At 51.2% G+C, this 18257-nt stretch overlaps 2 protein-coding genes and 1 non-coding gene across 5 annotated transcripts in view; 2 read left to right on the plus strand and 1 right to left on the minus strand.

Annotated features, from left to right (window-relative positions):
* The window catches only part of LRSAM1 (leucine rich repeat and sterile alpha motif containing 1), a 38217-nt gene extending 24663 nt beyond the window's left edge, over nt 1-13554 (minus strand). Inside the window, exons 1-11 of one of the 3 annotated variants that reach the window (XM_035015761.1) lie at nt 13470-13554; nt 12935-13091; nt 10856-10962; nt 10380-10436; nt 9771-9815; nt 8642-8719; nt 7465-7533; nt 6801-6995; nt 5701-5785; nt 4540-4661; nt 1220-1310 (exon numbers count right to left, since the gene is read on the minus strand). In XM_035015761.1, coding sequence (XP_034871652.1) covers nt 1220-1310; nt 4540-4661; nt 5701-5785; nt 6801-6995; nt 7465-7533; nt 8642-8719; nt 9771-9815; nt 10380-10436; nt 10856-10927 — 814 coding nt within the window. In that variant the 5' untranslated portion in view covers nt 10928-10962; nt 12935-13091; nt 13470-13554. Of the gene's footprint in view, nt 1-1219; nt 1311-4539; nt 4662-5700; nt 5786-6800; nt 6996-7464; nt 7534-8641; nt 8720-9770; nt 9816-10379; nt 10437-10855; nt 10963-12934; nt 13154-13469 lie in introns of all 3 variants that reach the window. The other 2 variants (XM_035015762.1, XM_035015763.1) reach the window with 2 other exon arrangements.
* On the plus strand, nt 13524-17564 carry RPL12 (ribosomal protein L12). The gene is made up of 7 exons (XM_035015768.1): nt 13524-13736; nt 14324-14397; nt 15438-15536; nt 15899-15980; nt 16557-16643; nt 17002-17114; nt 17279-17564. Exons 1-7 carry the CDS (start codon nt 13700-13702, stop codon nt 17282-17284), a joined length of 498 nt encoding a protein of 165 aa, XP_034871659.1. The 5' UTR covers nt 13524-13699; the 3' UTR covers nt 17285-17564.
* On the plus strand, nt 16344-16472 carry LOC118018247. The gene has a single exon (XR_004681337.1). It is a non-coding gene; the product is annotated as a small nucleolar RNA SNORA65 (small nucleolar RNA).
* Nucleotides 17565-18257: the final 693 nt, after the last annotated feature.

Consider the following 18257-nt stretch of genomic DNA (forward strand, 5'->3'; position numbering starts at 1 on the left):
TAACTTTTTTTTTTAACTGAAGTATCACATACATACAGAAAAGAGCAAAAACTCTTCACGTATAGCTTGGTGAATGTTTAAGAGTGAAATCACCCTTATGAACAGGACTCGGTTTGGGGTCAGTGCTCGTGTGCTGATAAAAGTGTCTGCGAGGTTCACCGTGGCCGTAGCAGTAAGACTGCTTTTTTGGTCCCTTTTGACTGCTGTATCGTATTCACGTGTGAGTCTGAGACGGCGTACTGACCCGTTCCACCACCGACGGGCATTTGGGTTGTGTGCGGTTTGGGCTATTATGAACAGTGCTGCCATGAGTATTTCTGTACTTGGCTTCCGACATATATTCATATGGACAGATCCTTTCCAACTTCATGGCTTGCCCTCTTTCCCTAAATGGTGTCTTTCTGATGTTAGTGAAATGTAATTTATCAACACTCTATGGTTGGTGCTGCCTGTTGAAGGAAGAAATTAAGGTTCTTTTTCCCCACATGAATATCCAGTTGATCTGGAATCATGTATGGAAGACTTCGCTTTCCTTTCTTGTTGCTTTGCCATGACATCTGTCACCCACAGCTGTATGAGTCTTGGCCGTGTTCTACAAGTTCCCCAGGTGACAGGAGCCCCTAATTAAGACCATCTGCCAGACGGGAGGTGGCCAGGTACTCTGCCCTCCCCTCTGGGCACCTGGACCAATGGTGGCTCTGGGTTTTAGCTGCACTGTCACTTCTCCAAGTCCAGTCCACCGTGGCCTCGGTCCTGGATGACCCCAATGACCTCCTAACTGGTCTCTGGCCTCCACACTTGCTTTCTCCAGGCCCTTCTCCCTGCAGGTGGAGTGAGCCCTGTCCTGTGCAACACCAGGCCCCAAGGGCCTCCCCAGCCCCCTCTGCCACACGCTTCCCACTGCCCTACCCTTCTAGGCCCTTCAACATGCTTCTCCTCCCACCAGCAATGGCCTCCTCTCCTTCCTAAGTCCTAAACGCCCTCAGGTTTCAGCCAAGCCACTTTCTCGGACCTTCCCTGATGCCCCAACCTAACCAGTAACTCGATTTCCTGTGACCATCTGCTTTGCTTGTGTCTCCTGCCAGATCTGGAGAGCTCCGAGCAGGTGGGAACTGTGGTCTCCCCGGTCTCTGCTGTCCCCCAAGTCTGGGCTGACACAGGGCGGTTGCTGGGACCATGCTTCTTCGCTGAGCGAAGGAGGCAGGCTGCCTGGCTTTACCTTTGCAGAGGAACTGCTGAATGGCCCGGGTGCCGGCACTGCACACCTCCTGCGGGGGGTAAACCATGGACGAGGCGTCGAGGCTCAGAGTCTGTGGACACAAGGGGAACCTCTTTATACATGTTATCAACACAATCCCAAAGCACCTGGTTTAGTTACGAAGCTGTGTCCACCGTGTCCTCTGCTGAGCAGGGGCAGCTTACCTGTCTTGTTCCTGCTGCGTTCCCAGCACCTAAAATGGTGTCTGGTGTGCAGCCAGCACGTGACTCACGGTTTTGGATAAAAACTTAAATAAGTGGGAAAAAAGGAAATTGGAGGACAACATACAGCATAAGATTCCATGTTTGTTAAAAGAAATACTCCTATTCTCTCACATTAGTATATTTATAAAAAAAACGTGTGGAGGAATATATATCAAACTCAAAATGGTTTCCTCTAAAGGGGAGATTCTGGGGTACTTTCTACATGAAATGGGAATTTTTTAACAACGTGATTTTTTAAGTAAGAAAAAACCCAATGTTTATACGGGCACACATGCACCTGCTTCTGGGTTTATGAGGCCCAGGAAGCAGGGACCTGGTTCACACAAATGCCCACAAAGCTGTCCACAGCCCTACCGTGAGGTTTCCCGTTGTTCTTGTTTGTTGAATCAAGCCCTCCTGCTATCCTCTTCTTCCCAGAGGCCTCCTGGACTTGGCACGAGTTGTCTAAAGCCCCTTTCAGGAGCCCGTATCCTCTCTGCCTGGGACAGACAGGCCCGCCCCAGGGGAAGGCCTGAGGGACCAGGCCGGAAGTGGCCGAGTGGGGAAAGCAGCTCAGACGCCCCCCAGGCCTGGCGAGCACAGCCCTTCCACCCGGGGACACGCACTGCAGGGGGAGCCTGCCCTGGAGCACAGGAACCAACTGCGTGAGGTTGAGGCGCCCGAGAGCAGAAAACCCCATCCTGGGAGGCCGAACCTAAAGAGAATTCACCCACATGGGTAATACTGATCACCAACAGGGAAGTTGGGTGCTGGGGCTGCACCACCTGGTTTGGTGGCCATGAGCCACGCCTGGCCATGTCGGTTTACGTTGTGACTGACTAAAATGAAAGCGAATTTAAAGCTCAGTCCCTCAGTGGCACCAGCCACAGGTGGCCGCGGCTGTGGGCCGCGGGACACACAGATGCGGGTGTCCCTGTTATCGGCGGGAGCAGCAACTGGACAGCGACGCATGCGGTCAGACCCCAGCTCGTCCTGTCCCAGCTGTGTGCCCTGGAACAGGGCAGCTGACTTCCCTGAGGCTCGGCTTGGCTCCCTCCGAGTTCAACGGGCACGATAGCACCCAGCAGCAGGGCAGTTTGATGGGCAATAGATGAAACGTGAGAAAGACCTTGGCCTTAATCGAGAATGGTCACTTATGGTCTCATCCTGAAAAAGGGTTTGTCCAAGGTGCCACCAAGAAGCTCAAAAGCTTTTTTTTTAAAGAATGGATGTAAAGTACAGCACTCCCAGAGCTCCCACTAGCTGACGTACGAGGGCTTCAGAATCAGCGTCGCTGTGAGCTGTGCGCTCAGGTACAGTGGCCACTAAGCACATGGGGGGTCTGGGTGGCTCAGTCAGTTAAGTGTCTCTCAATTTCAGCTCGGGTCATGATCTCAGGGTCGTGAGATCGAGCCCTACATGGGGCTCTGCGCTCGGCGGGGAGTCTGCTTCTCTCCCTCTCCCTCCGTCCCTCCCCCTGCTTGCATGCGTGTGCTCTCTCTCTCCCCAGTAAATAAATAAATCTTAAAAAAAGAATGTACAAGTCAACATGTACTTCCTTGGTCATACTAGTCACACTCCAGTGCTTGAGGGCCACACGTGGCGAGTGGCTATCGACTTGGGACAGCAGTCACTGGACATTTCCATCACTGCAGAAAGTTCTGTTGGACAGCACTGTCTCTCCAGCCTGCCTAGGGAGAAGGGCTGACCATCCTGTCCATTCTCAGGCTGGCTGCCACAGCGGGAGGGACCAGCCCCTGGGGTCAGCCCCCTTCCTTTGCTGTCTACATGCTCACCCACCCACTTCTGATAAAGATGCTGATAATCAGCAGTCTGGACTGAGAGGTAATTCACTGATGGCTCATCAGAGGGTTCTGGGATGTTGGCCAGACTATGTGTCATCGTGGAGAGGTAAGTCCCTGTTCCAGAGGCTGAAGTGCACAGAGGTGAAGAGCACACTGCCTGGTTTTCAACCCCATCTCTGCTATCACTGCTGTGTGGCCCCTGGGCAAGCTCCTTAAACTGCCCATGGCCTCGCTGCTTCACCTGCAAAGGGGCACAGCACAAGCCAATCCTGGCTTGCAGGATATTCTTGAGGATTCAGGGAACTGATGCAGATTAAGCACCTAGCCTTATAAGCACCAGATAAATGTGGGCTGTCTTGTCATCACAACTGTAAGGGCCCCCACCTTCCCTGAGCAAGCTGCCTTGTGTCAGTGTCTGTTAAGGCCTGAATTGTGTGACCCCCAAAAACATATATATGAAGTCCTAATCCCCTGTTACCTCAGATGCCACTGCATTTGGATGTAAGGTCTTTAAAGAAGTAAACAAGTTCAAAATGAAGTCACCAGGCTGGGCCCTAATCCAGTATGTCTGGTATTCTTATCAGAAGAGGAGATTTGGACACAGGCCCATTGAGAGGGAAGATGACGTGAGGACATAGGGAGAAGAGAGCCATCTACAAGCCCCGGAGAGAGGCCTCAGAAGCAACCAACCCTTCCCTTGGACTTCCAGCCTCCAGAGCCGTGAGAAAATAAATCTCTTGTTCAAGCCACCCTGGCAAACCAATACAGTGACCCAGGAAGGGCTTGTCCCCCCTCCCTGCTCTGATGCTCAGCTTCCACACCTCCAAGGTGTGGAAGGCTGCTCTCCCCGTCACGGAGCTCTGGGCTCTTCGCGCTCTGGACCCTCCAAGACACAGCAACTGCCAACCACACCAGATCCCCCATTCTTCCCTTAACACCTCCTGCGTTCTCTGTACTGTCCCCTGCACCTGAATGCTCCGTCACCCGTGTCTACTTCTTCGAAACGAGTTCCTCTCTCCAGGTCCGGCTCAAACACATCTTTCACAGAGTGTCGACCCCCCCGGGATTCAGTGTTCTGTCTTCACTCCAGGAGTGTGTATTTCTGTCACTGTCACTGCAGCAGAAGTCACGTAATGACAACTGCTCGACATCGCCCTCTCTGTGAGCTAACGACCGAGCCCAGCACTCCCTGGCGAGCGCAGGCACTCAGGAACGTGGAAGGGGGCGTGGGTGGGCCAGGGCGAACCCCAGGCAAGAACGGTTCCGCACTTACTTCCAGGGCTCGAACATGCGCGAGTAGCTGTGGTAACCTCCGCGTCTCGTTCTCGCTGATGTCGAGAGTACGTAAGCTTCGAAGTTCCCCCAGGGTGTCTGGAAGCTCCTTCAGCTTGTTATCTGGAGAGATCCCAATGGCACAGCTCAACTTCCCAAAGCCCCTCCACCAGCTTCCTGCCTGACGCCGCCAGGACCTGGGGGCACGTGGGTGCCTCACTCTGATCCCGGGGTGTGCGCCAGGTCCTGAGACCTGAGGCTCTGTGAGGAAGGGCACAGGGATCCAGTTTCAGTGGCCTGGGTTCAAGTTCTTACTCCACCACTTACTAGCTGGGTGACTTTGGAAAATGGACTTTACCTCTTTGGGCCAGTTTTCTCATGTAAAATGGGGATAATGATACTGTTTGGGCTCATAGGAGCATCAAAGGATTCCACGAAACTATGCATATGAAGCCCTTAGCCTTCAGCACAGTGCCTGTCACACCGTAAGTGATCAATAAACATGGTATCATTATTTTTACCATCATTTCGATGTTACCAATGAGTAAACTGAGGCATTTTGTGCAGAAAGTGCTTAAGGACAACCAGAGGACACGAGGGAGCTGGGGGTATGGGAGGCAAGCACCCTGCATGTGACTCTGGGCTCTGTAACTATCACACTGGGTGGTCTTGAGCAAGTCACTGCTCCCAGCCTCTTTTCTTCCCCTGTCAAGTGGGGGGCACCCCTCCCCGTCCCTGCCCGATGGACTTGGGAGGCTCTCTGCATCGCCAACTGAGGAAGCGCTCCTCCCCGAGGGTGAAGCGCTCGCTGTCAGAACCTGTACCGTGGCTCCTGGACACTCTCCCCCAGCTAGGCTGCCACTCCGAGCGTGCCTCATTACTACAGATATGGGGGTCCGAGTCCGGGAGCCTGGCTGTCAGAACTGGCTAGCCTCCTCTCTGTAAGGCCCTAAAGAGTCACAGGAACTCTCCAGACACCCTGTCTCTCATTACCATGGTGACAGACCCCCCCACCCAGAAGGGGGTCAGTCCATTTTATAGGGACGCTCCAGGACTGGCTGCCCTCCTGCTCAGTGGTTCCCAGGAGGAGCACTCTGTGGATGCTGGCCGAAACAGCCCAAAGCCGACCGAAGTCACATGGACAGGGCGTTCTGGCCCCTACCTTTCACATTGAGGGTCTGGAGCTGGATCAGGTTCCCAATGGAACGTGGGAGATACGTCAGTTGATTCCTTTCCACATTCAATACCTAAGAGAAAGGGGAAAATGACACGAGAACCCAGACACAGAGAATCGGGTCCAGCCCTGCTTCAAGCCAGGCAGCATCTGGGTGCCGCATACACTTTAACTCCCCCTGACAGCCCTGCGAGGAAGGCACCGATGGTTATGATCCCTCGGGCTCAGAGTGGTGAAGTCACGTGCCCAAGAGAGCAGAGCCAGACCTGGAGCCGGTTCTTGCTGAGATTCCACCATTTATGGAGACCACAGAATGCCCCATGATGGTCCCACAATCAAGCAAGGAGGAAGAAGGGGATGAGCAGGTTCAGGGACCTGGGGGAGGCAGCCTATGACAGGGCTCTAGGAATCCCAGTGCTGGGGGAAGGAAGCTGAGCTGCATAAAGGCAGTGGGATATGCCCAAGGTCTCAAGGCTGGCAGCTGGTGGTGCCCAGACAGGATGGCAGGTCTGCTGGATTCTGCAGACCGTGCTCCCTCCTGGATGTGGCACTGTGAGGGGAGCAAGGCCAACAGGATGGCATGCTAAGTACTCATTAAACATTGATGTGATGGAAAGCTAAGGAGTCATTAAAAATAACATGGCAGATGAATATTTGATGAACCAAAAGATGGTTAGGAGTTACTGTCAGGTATCTAAAAGTTACAAATCAATGAATGCAACAATTCTATAAAAATATACACGTTAAAAAAAGTCCCCAAAGATCCTACACCCAGGTATTCACTGTGGCTTCCTAAGTGGTGACAATTCCTACTATTCTGCCACATGTTCTGTGTGCCCTTGGGCACGTGACAGGCATCCCTCTGGACCTCAACTTTCTCACCTGTAAAATGCAACATCACCCACATCATAGGGTTGTTCATTCCCATCATTCCCATGTTGGAGGCAGCGTGTGAGGTGGGGGTGCAGCCCTCCGAGGACTACGTCTCCGTCAAATCAGTAAACCCTTCATTAGGAACTACGCACGGCCATTAGTGCTCCCAAGGAAACAAGCTGGGGCTGAGACAGAGGCCCAGAAGGTGGACCTACTTTGACAGGGAGGTTGGGAGGGTTCTCAGGGACGTTTGGGCTGACAGAGGAGGAGCCGCTCAGGCAGAAGGGAGAGCTGAGGTCTGCACGGAGAGGCCCTGCGCAGTAGGGCAGGAAGGCCAGAAGGAGCTGACTGCCGGGAGCGAAGGGGACAAGAGAGGAGGCGGGACAGCAGGTGGGCCCATCGTACAGGGTCTGAAGGGGCACAGTGAAGAGAATGTGTTTTAATGTAAGTGTGAAGGAAAGCCGCTTCTTCCTCTGTAAAATGGGGCTAATGCTAGCACCTGCCTGACAGGGAGGCTGCAGGAAATCAGTAGATAATAGGAGGGAAACACTCAGTTCCTTCATGCCCTTGTGGGCATGCGGGGGGCCCACGACTGATCCGAAGTGGGACGATGAGTCAGAGTGCTGAATTCATCATTTCCTGCTTCCTCCTTGTGGAAGCTCACGATGAAATCCCAAAAGCACAAGCCAAAAATATGGCATGGAGATTCCCACAGCTCAGACTCCCATGGCCAGGGCATCACCGAGCTTCCTGATGGGAAAGGGGCAGAGGGCGCCGGTGCCCAGGGCGGCCGTGGCCAGAGCCCCACCAGAACTCTCCAGGCTCGTGCAGTTTCTCACTTGCCGTCAGAGGCAAGTGTTGTGTGTCCCGCAGCCATACCTGGAGGGCAGTCAGCTGCCCTATGTCGTCAGGAAGAGCTGACAGCTGATTATCGTGAAGATCCAGAACCTGCAGGAGGAAGACAAGCTTAGGGGTCACAGTCACCAACTGAGAAAGCCCGCAGACCTCTGGCTCTGGGGAGGTGAGAAGATACCGGGGCCCCTTCCTGCCTCTGGTGTTGAAACAACACCAGCCCCTCCCTCTCCAACTACGGGATCATTCCATCTCAGCTCCTTTTTCAAAACCATTTCTTCCTTTTTCTTTATCAAATATTTATTTTTAGCTGTTGAGTGAAAACAGCATGCTATGAAATGGTATGCCTAAGTATTTATGTTAAAAAGGAAAACCCTCAGAGTATAAGCACATTTACGTAGAAAAAGACTATCAAATATGCAATAATATACTGACGGTGGTTCTCTGGAGTGTGAGATGACATTTTTCCTCCTTTGCTTAATTGTATTTGCTAATTTTTTTAGCAATACAAATGAGCAAACAAGGCATAGATCATATATACGGGTACATAAATATGTTCCATTTACATATATATGAAATAAAAACATGCACAAGTATAAAATACATATTTAAAAAATGTATAAAATGTTATTTGTTTTACTACAAAAATAACAAGTGTTGGGCTAGAATAATAAAGAGAAGTAAAAACCACCCCAACTCCTACAAACCAGAGTTAACCACGAAAGCCACTCTGATGCCTGATGCTGCCATTTTTTTCTGTGGCGTGCGCCCACGGTCAGCTCATGTTCACGTGGAATAATCCCGAGGCCACAGGCCACATGTACTGTGAATATGTCCCAGTCCCTGTCCCCGAGAGGCTGTCAGGAGGAAGTCAGCCCCACACCGACCGCATGATGCCCGGTGTCCCTCCGGGGCCTTCTTGTTTGGGCCCGTCAGTCTCCACACTCTGAGTTCACCTGCTCTGAGTTTTCTGCTTTGCCTTTCTACCTGTTGGGCAAGTTCCCCTGAAGGCAGGGCCTGTGGCTGGTTATCTCTGCAACCCCACCCCATGCACAGCACTCAGGTGCCCCATAAACTGTGCTAATCCAACCCCAGCCTGACTATTAAGTTAGGCTCGTGTAGCATTAACTTTAACAAAGGGAGCTTGGCTGTCACGTGGTACACCAGGCAGAGTCCCTGAGCCCTGGGAGAAGGGCCCCAGTACCTTGATGGTTATGAGACTCAGGAGGCTGCAGGATTTAGGGAGCAGGGAGGTGAGGTGATTCGTGTGGACAACCAACACCTGTGTGGGAAAGATGTGTGGTGTGTCAGCCGGAGGGAGAGCGGCAAGCACGGCAGCCAGCCTGGTGTAGGATGCACTGCAGACCCTGCTTGCCCGCTCTTCCCTGCTTTCCCGGACACTGCAATGGGGGACGTGGCTCAGAATCGTGGAACCTCCAAATGGGGAATCAGATGACCTGAAAGCCTGTAATTTCAAGGGTGGAAGGGATCTTCGAGGCCTAATGCTACCTTCCATCCTGAGAAGGGTCCCCGTGCAGCTGTCCTGATTGTAACCTCCCCCAGCGTCAGCATCATCATGTGGGGAACAGAGAATAATAAAGTACCTGCCTCTGAGGGCTGCCTGTACAATTAACAAAATAACAGACAAAAAGCACTGAGCCCAGGGCTGGCCTGGGGTCCGGTGCTCAATCCGTGTCATCTGTTGCTATTTGTATAGCATCGACCCCCACATAGAAACTTCTAGTGTCAAGGAGCTCACTAGGCTGTTTCTATGGAACATTTTTTACCTCCCTTCATTAGATAATTCATTTAGAATGCTCCTAGTTGTCTACATGCAAAGCCGCGATGCCTTTCCGAAAAATCATTCATTCCATTCTTACTCTCTCTGCCGGGTGACCAGAACGAAGTAAGTACAGCTTTCATTGTTATGAACAACAAGGTCACCCCGTGTTTACTGCGGCAGGCGTCACACCCGGTGCATTCCAGTCTCCACCTCCCTCCCTCCCTACGTGTCACTCTTTTAATTCTCATGCTACCTCTGTGAGAGTAGAACTAGAAATAGGAATGTCTTCATTTCACAGATGAAAAAAAAGGATGTAAGAGTTGGCGGAAGTTGCCCAACTCACGAGGGCCAAGGCCAGGATGTGACCCAGGCCCATCTGACACCAAACTCAACTCTTCCAACTGTGCAAACACCTACTTCAAGCTGAAAGGGTGAAAATCAGGGAAAAGGGAGATGTCTACGCCAAGAAGACAGTGCCTAAAAGTCCCACCTGATTTCAAACAAGCAAACATGCAATAAACAAGTCTATGAAAATGAAGATCCACCTTACCTTCTTCTGTAGAACTTTGCATGTTGCAAAAGCTCCAAATGGAATCTAAGATAAGAGAAAGAAGAGTCAGTGCCTCCCCTCCTGCCGGTTTTTGTTTTCTGAGTGGCACACATGTGAGGGAGAGATGGGGCAGGAGGTGATCAAGTGCAAAATCCTCATGTGCAGAGCAGCCGAGAGTGTGATGGGGGAGGCTGGTGAGGAATGCTGCTGGGATATGGTCAGTCCTCCCCTGCAATCAGCTGGCAGGAGACTGCCCTGCCCGGCCCCAGCCCGCACACCATCCCCAGCCCGCACACCATACCCATCAATAGCTCTATTGGGGCAAAAGAAAGATCTCTGGTGCTATACAGAGGCTGGAGAAACCCAGATTCTTCCAGTTCCCTAGAAATCTGTGGGTACATTTTCTAGACTCCTTGATTCTCATAGACTGTGTTGAGGCCACCGATCATCTCAATTCTTTTGAATAAGAACAAAATCCAAGAACACTTCACTTGACTGATGCTTCTGGTGTTCTAAAAGCCCCAGTCCACATCTGTCTTTCTCAGGGACATGTGATCCAAGAAAAAAGGACAGATCAAATTCACAGCCAGAACACCAGCCCCGATTTACCTCTGAGAGCTCACATTTAGAGATGTCAAGAATGTCGTCAGCCCCAGCTTCTTTTGCCTGACAGTAAAAAGAATAATAAAAAACGCGTTCAAACAAAACACCTTGCAGAGCGGACAAACCAGCCAAAGAAACACAGGATCAAGTTGCTGTAAGAGACCAAAGACACCATCTGGTTCAACTAATCCATTTTTCAGGTGCACCAATGATCCCTGCTTCAGTGGGGCTTGAGGTCCAGCACGAAAGAGCAAATGAACAAGTAACGACAACTGTCATCAGTTCCCTCGGGAGGGAAGCGGAAGGCACTCCCAAGTACCAGACGGGAGGCCTCACTGGTCTGCTTTGAGTCAGAGATCTCCTCTGGGGGTCAGGGAGGCAGATGGGAGGGAGGGAGCACGTGGCTTGTCTGGGGGCAGCGTGGAGCCCCATTCCATGAGGGCAGAGGCAGAGATGGACTCACGAAACCCATTTTCCCTCACCAGACACATCTGATACTCCAGGCGTTTCCGAGCCTCTTCACTGGGTTTCCGCTTCCGGAAGAAGAGCGGCATTCTTTTTTCTCCCCCCTGGAGTAATCTTCAGGACTCTAGGGCACAGGAGAGAAATCAGGGCCTGGGGACCCAGGACAGGCAGCACACTAACGCAGAACGCATAGCTGATCTGCCGGACTGTATGACCCTTGATGGCTGTGTCTGCGTCCATCTCAATCTGTGCCATGAGCCCAGCACAGCAGGTCTTTCTAAGGATGCTCTTTGAGAATGTGTAACAGACGGGACCGATGAATCACTTCTAGTTCCTGAAACACTGTCAGAGTGGCATCGGCAAACCAAACACTCCACCAGCTACATCATAAGCAAAGAGATCTCTTAATTGAATAAAAATTCCAAGGCAATCCTCAGACACCTTACCACCCTCACAGCTACTGTTCCATCTGATTCTCACCACAGCCCGGTTTGAAGTGATGAAACGGGCGCATGAGCTCAGTGATCTGGTTATATGGCCTGGATTGTAGCAAAACCAGTTTGGAGCTCTGTTCTTTCGAGTCCTGATACTGTGGGGTTTGCCCAACTCCTTCATGCTCGAATAACTTAGCACACACTAATTACAGTGTCCTGAACTCAGAAGCCAGGTGCTTACTGCCTGCCCAGTACCTGCAAGTATCAGCACTTGATAAGGGATAACAATGGGCCCAGGAAGCAATCATCCAGGAAAGCTTATGGTTAACAGCACAGGCTTTGGGATGCAATGTAACTGGGTTTATGGCAGTTCCTCAAAAAATTAAAAATAGAAATACCCTACGACCCAGCAATTGCACTACGAGGTATTTACCCCAAAGACACAAAGGTAGTGATCAGAAGGGGCACCTGCACCCCAATGTTTATAGCATTATCAATAATAGCCAAACTATGGAAAAAGCCCAAATGTCCATTGATTGATGAATGAATTAAAAAAATGTTGTGTGTATGTATATACACAATGGAATCTCACTCAGCCATCAAAAATGAAATCTTGCCATTTGCAATGATACAGCTAGAGCGTTATTATGCTAAATGAAATAAGTCACTCAGAAAAAGACTAATACTATATGATTTCACTCATATGTGGAAATTAAGGAAAAAAAACCAGATGAACATATGGGAAGGCAAAAAAAAGAAAGAGGCAGGCAAACCATAAGAGGCTCTTAACAATAAAAAACAAACTGAGGATTGATGGAGGGAGGTGGGTGGCGGATGGGTTGAATGGGTGATGGATATTAAGAACAGCCCTTGTTATGATGAGCACTGGGTGTTATATGTAATTAATGAATCGCTAAATTCTATTCCTGAAACCAGTATTACATTAGATGTTAACTAACTAGAATTGAAATAAAAAATTGAAATAAAAAAAATGTAACTGGGTTTGAATCCCAGATCTGCCATCCACCAACCATATCACCTTTGTTCAATCTCTCTGAGCCTCAGTTTCCTCATCTGTATAACAATCTTACCAATACCTGATTCTGGGAGGATCCAGTGATTTCATATATGTAAAACTCATAGCACATTACCTGGCACATAATCACTGCTCAATCAATGTCAGCCACATAGCACTATACACCTGACAAATATTTATTCCGGGCCCACTACAGCTAGGGGGAAGATGCAGTTGAAAAGATACACACCCACTCCTCAAGGGGAGGGGTAGAGATCACAGGTCTCCTCCCATAGCGGCCTGGGCAGTCTGGGGAGACTGCCAACCTGCAGAGCTGGCTCAGGCTCCTCTTGTCACCCCACTTGCCAGCAGGGGTGGGGAATAGTCTAAAAACAGCCCTCCCCCATCCCTCCCAGATGACAAGCTCTTCTGCTCCCCAAGGACTAACCCTCTCTCATCCCGTCCCCAAAGTCCAGCCCTCCCACCACCTCCCCCACAGTGATCATCCCTTCTCCATCCCTCCCATAAGATCAGCTCTTCCCAACCTGCTCCCCGATGTCCACCCCTCATCCATTCCTTCCCCCAACGTCTAGCCCATTGGAAGAACCACACCCATTCTCCCCAGGCTGGAGTGGGGAGAGCCCCACCTGGCTTTGTGGGTGGACAGGTCACCGATGCTCCTTCCCACGGGTGGACCTGACGGCAGGCAGATCACTCGTAGGGCTTGGTCATGGACACAGGGTCGCAGACCACCGGGCACGAGCCCGGGCGGAGCCGGAGTCTGGTCTCCTCCAAACGCAGAAGCTGGGGACCGAAACTCAGAATCTCAGAAAGTCATGCAGACCAGGATGACGAAGTCTAAGACTCTGAGAACCACAGAATCTTGGAATTAAGAGGTGGACCAAATTTAGACCTGAATAAAATTGTTTCGATAACCAAAATGCACATATCACGAAGGAGCTAAAAGGGGACCGGGGGTCGCCATGGCCCTACGGTCTCGGATGGGGGTGCGGACCCCTTAGGGGAGGGGCGGGGCTTTGCGACCGGGACCAAAGGGTGACCCTCACGATAAGGAAGAATAGAGAACAGCGGGGCCCTGGGGCAGCCCTCTCTTGTCTGCCGCCCACCCCCCAGGCGAACCTCCCCGAACCCCCCCCTTCTGAACCCCTAGTTACAACTCACCGCGGAGCCGGCGTCAACCTCAGGCACCTGCCCACAAGTAACATGGCGGCAAGGGCGTCGCTGGGCGGCTGGGCGGAGCCGACGGTTCTCGCGAGAATCGCGCTTTCCTGCCTATATCCGGCGCAGTCAGAAGGCCTTCCGGTCTTTTGGCTTTCGGCTCGGGGCGGCAAAGGTGCAACTTTCTTCGGTCGTCCCGAATCCGGGTTCATCCGACACCAGCCACCTCCGCCATGCCGCCTAAGTTCGACCCCAACGAGATCAAAGTCGGTGCGTGCTTTAGATGTGGCTGGGGCTGCGAGATGGAGCGGAGCATCCCTCCTCCCCGCAGCCCGTCGGGCCTCCGGCCCAGCCGCCGTTGCCTTTCCCACGCCGGGCTTTTTTAAGTTGCTGCCTGCTAGAGGCCTTCGCAGTGCAGCGGTCGGGGCGCTGTGAGGTCCTGGCCGAGCCTCTGACTCATTCTGGGCCTCAGCTTCCCCACGTGTAAATGGGGAGGGAGGCCCGGACGACCTGTGGTGGCTTTGCGGCCCGCACGCCTTAGGGTAAGGTTTGTGCCCGGGCGCGTCCCCCCTGCACTGGGTTGGCCGCTGGCCGGGCTGTCTCCACGCCGGCCCGGTGCAGGCCTCGGTAGCCGTAGCTGAGCCGACGGCCGCTGTCCCACGTGGGCCTGGGAGCGGTCCACGTCACGGGGGAGGCGGCTCGCCCGCTGCGGTTGGGGGGCTTTCTTCGCTCCCAGCTGAGGCTCTTGGTGCTGTTCCGAGAACTGACAAGCGGAGTGGTCAGCCCCAGCAAGATTGGAGAGAGGGCTGTGGCTCCGGGCTCCCTCTGCAGGGACACTGATCTTTTCTTTCTCCCAGTGTACCTGAGGTGCACCGGTGGCGAAGTCGGCGCCACGTCTGCCCTGGCCCCGAAGATCGGCCCGCTGGGTCTGGTAAGTCATCCTCGTGGAGGGCGGTTTCTTAGCTTGCATTGGTTTGTGCAAACGAGACTGGGTCTGAGGTGCCTTCCACGTTGACGGATTGGCAACCCCTGCTGCACCTCGAGCCTCTGAACCGGAAGTGCTCCCATAACAAGGTCTTACACGAGATTGGAACGTGCTACTTTGAAGCTGTGACTTTCACTCTCCGGGGTCAAGATCTAACTGCGGCCTTAAGCGTACATGAGGCGTGGGCTGGAGGTCTTGTGTGAAGGTTTTGAAGAGTAGCTTAGTGACACTGGGCAGCCTGCTTAGCCTGTTGTTTAGTCAGGGCAATGGGCGTATCACCACTGATGGGGTTAAATATCGGTAGAGAGGATTAAATGGGAGGTGGGTTAAGATCCTGGTGAACTTAACATAGAAGCTTGCATAACCTACTCATTAATATGACCAGCTTCACCGATGACCCCCTCCCTATCTACTCACTCCTCCATTTTGTGCTTTTACTGAGCTTGCGTTTCTCTGAATAGTATTAGGCCCTTATTCCTTGGACATTGGTCTCCTGAACCAAACATTGTTCCCACGTGGGCTTGCTTAACCAGTGTGTTACGCTTTTCCTTGGCTCTCCATTTAGTTGGCACCCGCTGAACGTCTTTCCTGTTCAGGCTAGTGGTCGTTAGGAAGTCTAAGTAGTAAATGCCCAGATCCCATCCTTGCAGAAACCTGGTGTCTTTAGAATTCTCCCAAGTGATTTGAATGTAACCAGTGTTGGAAATTCCTACGTTATCACATGGGTCCTTATGGGAGGGTAGGTAGGTGAGGGACTTTGCCATCTTACGACCCTGGGCCTGCATCCCCAAACAAACTTCACCTCTAGCCCCAACTCCCTGATGTCTGCTACCGTGATAGCCGTGCCTTGATTTGGCAGGTGCAGTTACGTGCTTCAAACAGTGCTCTGTGTGCTGGCCCAGGGTGTCAGCCAAGTGAGAGGGATGGGTTTGCAGACTGTACATCAACTTAGAGCACAGTGTGATGACACACCTTTCGTTCTCTAGTCTCCAAAAAAGGTTGGTGATGACATCGCCAAGGCAACCGGTGACTGGAAGGGCCTAAGGATTACGGTGAAACTGACCATTCAGAACAGACAGGCCCAGGTACTTGGTTTGAGGGGGAGGGCAGAGGTCGCAACCCTCTGGGATTCCTGGGGGGAAGGTTTTTGCCACCTGCAACCGGTCGTGAGCTGCTGAGGGCAATTTTAAGTGTGGGGAAGGCTTTTTTGAGAGGATGGGTCAAGAAAGAGCAAAGATGTGGGCCTAATACTAACTCTTGTCACCTGTGTGACATTGGGCAAATCACTGTGTCTCTTAGGCTGGAACATGTTTCGATTGTGACAATAACTCGAGAATGTACAGCAAACCCAGTCTGGCCCGTGTTTTTTGAGAGCCAGGTCGCAGTATTGATGGTCTTCCTTAGAGGGTGGAATGGGGCTTATTCACACGGAGAATCTCTTCTGCAGATTGAAGTGGTACCTTCTGCCTCTGCCCTGATTATCAAAGCCCTCAAGGAACCACCAAGAGACAGAAAGAAGCAGAAAAACAGTGAGTGGCCTTTTCCCTGGTAATTTGTGAGTGGTGTCATCTACCCAGTGTGATAATTTAGCAGCATGTTTTCCCTTTGATGAAACCTAGGGGGAGGAGTAGAGGGATTTGATAAGCTGTTAGCCAGGCACCCCCAGGAAGTGTCATGTGGCTCCCCAGTCCCTAACGTGAGGCTGGCTCTACTGAGTGCTTGCAGGAGGGAAACAGTAGGGTGAAGTGATAATGATAACCAGTTATCAGGCCACTTCTGAGCTGGATGATGCTCTGAACAGCTTAACCCCAATAACCAAAACTTGTCTTTTTTCATATTTAAAATAGTCTCATTTGTATAAGATTAGCAAAGACTTGATTTTGCCCCAGCCACCCGCCACTGCACCCGGTCAGTTTCTGTTGGCTGGTGCAATCCAGTGGTGAGCTGATAGTAAACCCCAGCTTAGGAAACAGGGTTGTTCTGCATGTGGATGACTCTGTGCCGAAAGCATGGGAACAGCCTGGAAATAAGGACAGGGGAGTGCATGATGTGGTCTGCTTTGGCCTTGGGTGACCAAGCTTAAACGCTGTTTTTCTTTTCTGCAGTTAAGCACAGTGGAAATATCACTTTTGATGAGATTGTCAATATTGCCCGACAGATGCGACACCGATCTTTAGCCAGAGAACTCTCTGGTAAGTGGACAACATAGAACCACCTTGTTATATGGGGTGTATTCAGTGTGTGGTAGCATTTCCCAATTTGAAGGGAAGTTACTGTAAGATCTTCAATTTGGGTGGCAGAATGGCTTGGTATCAGTGAATATTAGGGGCTGGATGTGTTTGCGTATGAAGGGACCTATGGAGACTTTGCATTAAGAGCTTACGTAACTAAATGGAGTTCGGAATCTTGGATTAGAGGAGTGGGAATGTCATTCCATAAAATAGGATTAATTCCTCCTTGCCTTCTGTGAAACTCCCAATTATTTCCCCATGGGTATCTGAGGATCGTGAGGGACTGAAGCTCCTCTGATGCTACTTTTCTGAATTCTAGGAACCATTAAAGAAATCCTGGGGACTGCCCAGTCTGTGGGCTGCAATGTTGATGGCCGCCACCCTCATGACATCATAGATGACATCAACAGTGGTGCGGTGGAATGCCCAGCTGTAAGTGACTTCTGTTTCACTTGCCTAAAGCAGGGTGAGAGCTGGAGGAAGGCTAACGTATTCATGGAGATAGGCTGGAACAGTTCTAGAAATGGTCAGTAGTGGGTTTGGACTATAAGATTTTTTTTTGTCTTACTGACATATTTCTTTTTTCTTTCCCACAGAGTTAACTACAAAGGAAAATGTTTCAATAAAGGATCATTTGACAACCAGTGGACCTTTTGATGTGGCCTCTTCCTTGGGGGAGCTAGCTCCTTTGTGGTCAGATGGTGGGCCAGGGTGGCAGAACCTGTGAAGTAGTAGCTATTTGGGTAACAAGTTCCTTCTGGGTGACAGATTGATGCCCTGTATGGGACTAGCTCAGAGAAGACACCTCAAGTTCTTGGCCTTTTGTAGGCCGCATATGCATAGAACTCTTCATAAGAATAAAATTCTTTGTCAAAAAGAAAACTTGTACCTCAGCATGAATACGTGGCAAGGAATCTCCATCCCAGACCAGTTTCAATCTTGAGTTGGGCTAGGGGCCCGTAGCCCTTAATGCAAGCAAGCCCTATCAGTTCCAGTGTACAGCTAGGCTTAAGAGGCACTGATGCGAACCTGACCTTTGTCTGGAGTCCTTGAGGGCCATTTTCTAATGGCATGTTTTGGTCTTTCCGAGTCTTGCTCTTTTTCATGACTCGAGCTCATGACTCCTTTCTTTTAAGTGTGTGGTAAATGGAAGGATGAACCAAAATACCTGGGTACTGGGGTGAGCTACACCTGAGTAGCTTAGAGGGGCTTCTGGGTACCAGCCTAAAGGGAGGGGCTTAGGAGTAACTTACCCAAGAGCTTAATGTCCTTGGCATTAGTTGTATTCTTGCCTTAAATTTATCAATAGGCCTTTAAAGTAGGTGGGTTTTAATTTCCTCCCCTCCCCCATAAGCAGGGTTGGAGAACTGTAGTGGGAAGGATTACCTGAAAATTCAGGTGAATGAGGGAGGGATAAGCGTTCCAGGACCTGGGCCAAGTGGGCAAGAAACCAGAGCTAGAGGCCTTGGGTGATAGCGGAATAGGACTCAAGTCAAATGGCTACCTAAACCCAAACCACATGGGTTTATTTCGGAGATGAGGTCCTGCTGGCTGGGTATGAGGATGGCATGTCAA

Source organism: Mirounga leonina, unplaced genomic scaffold, assembly GCF_011800145.1.
Source record: "Mirounga leonina isolate KUSES-001 unplaced genomic scaffold, KU_Mleo_1.0 Mir_170, whole genome shotgun sequence".
Lineage (NCBI taxonomy): Eukaryota > Metazoa > Chordata > Mammalia > Carnivora > Phocidae > Mirounga > Mirounga leonina.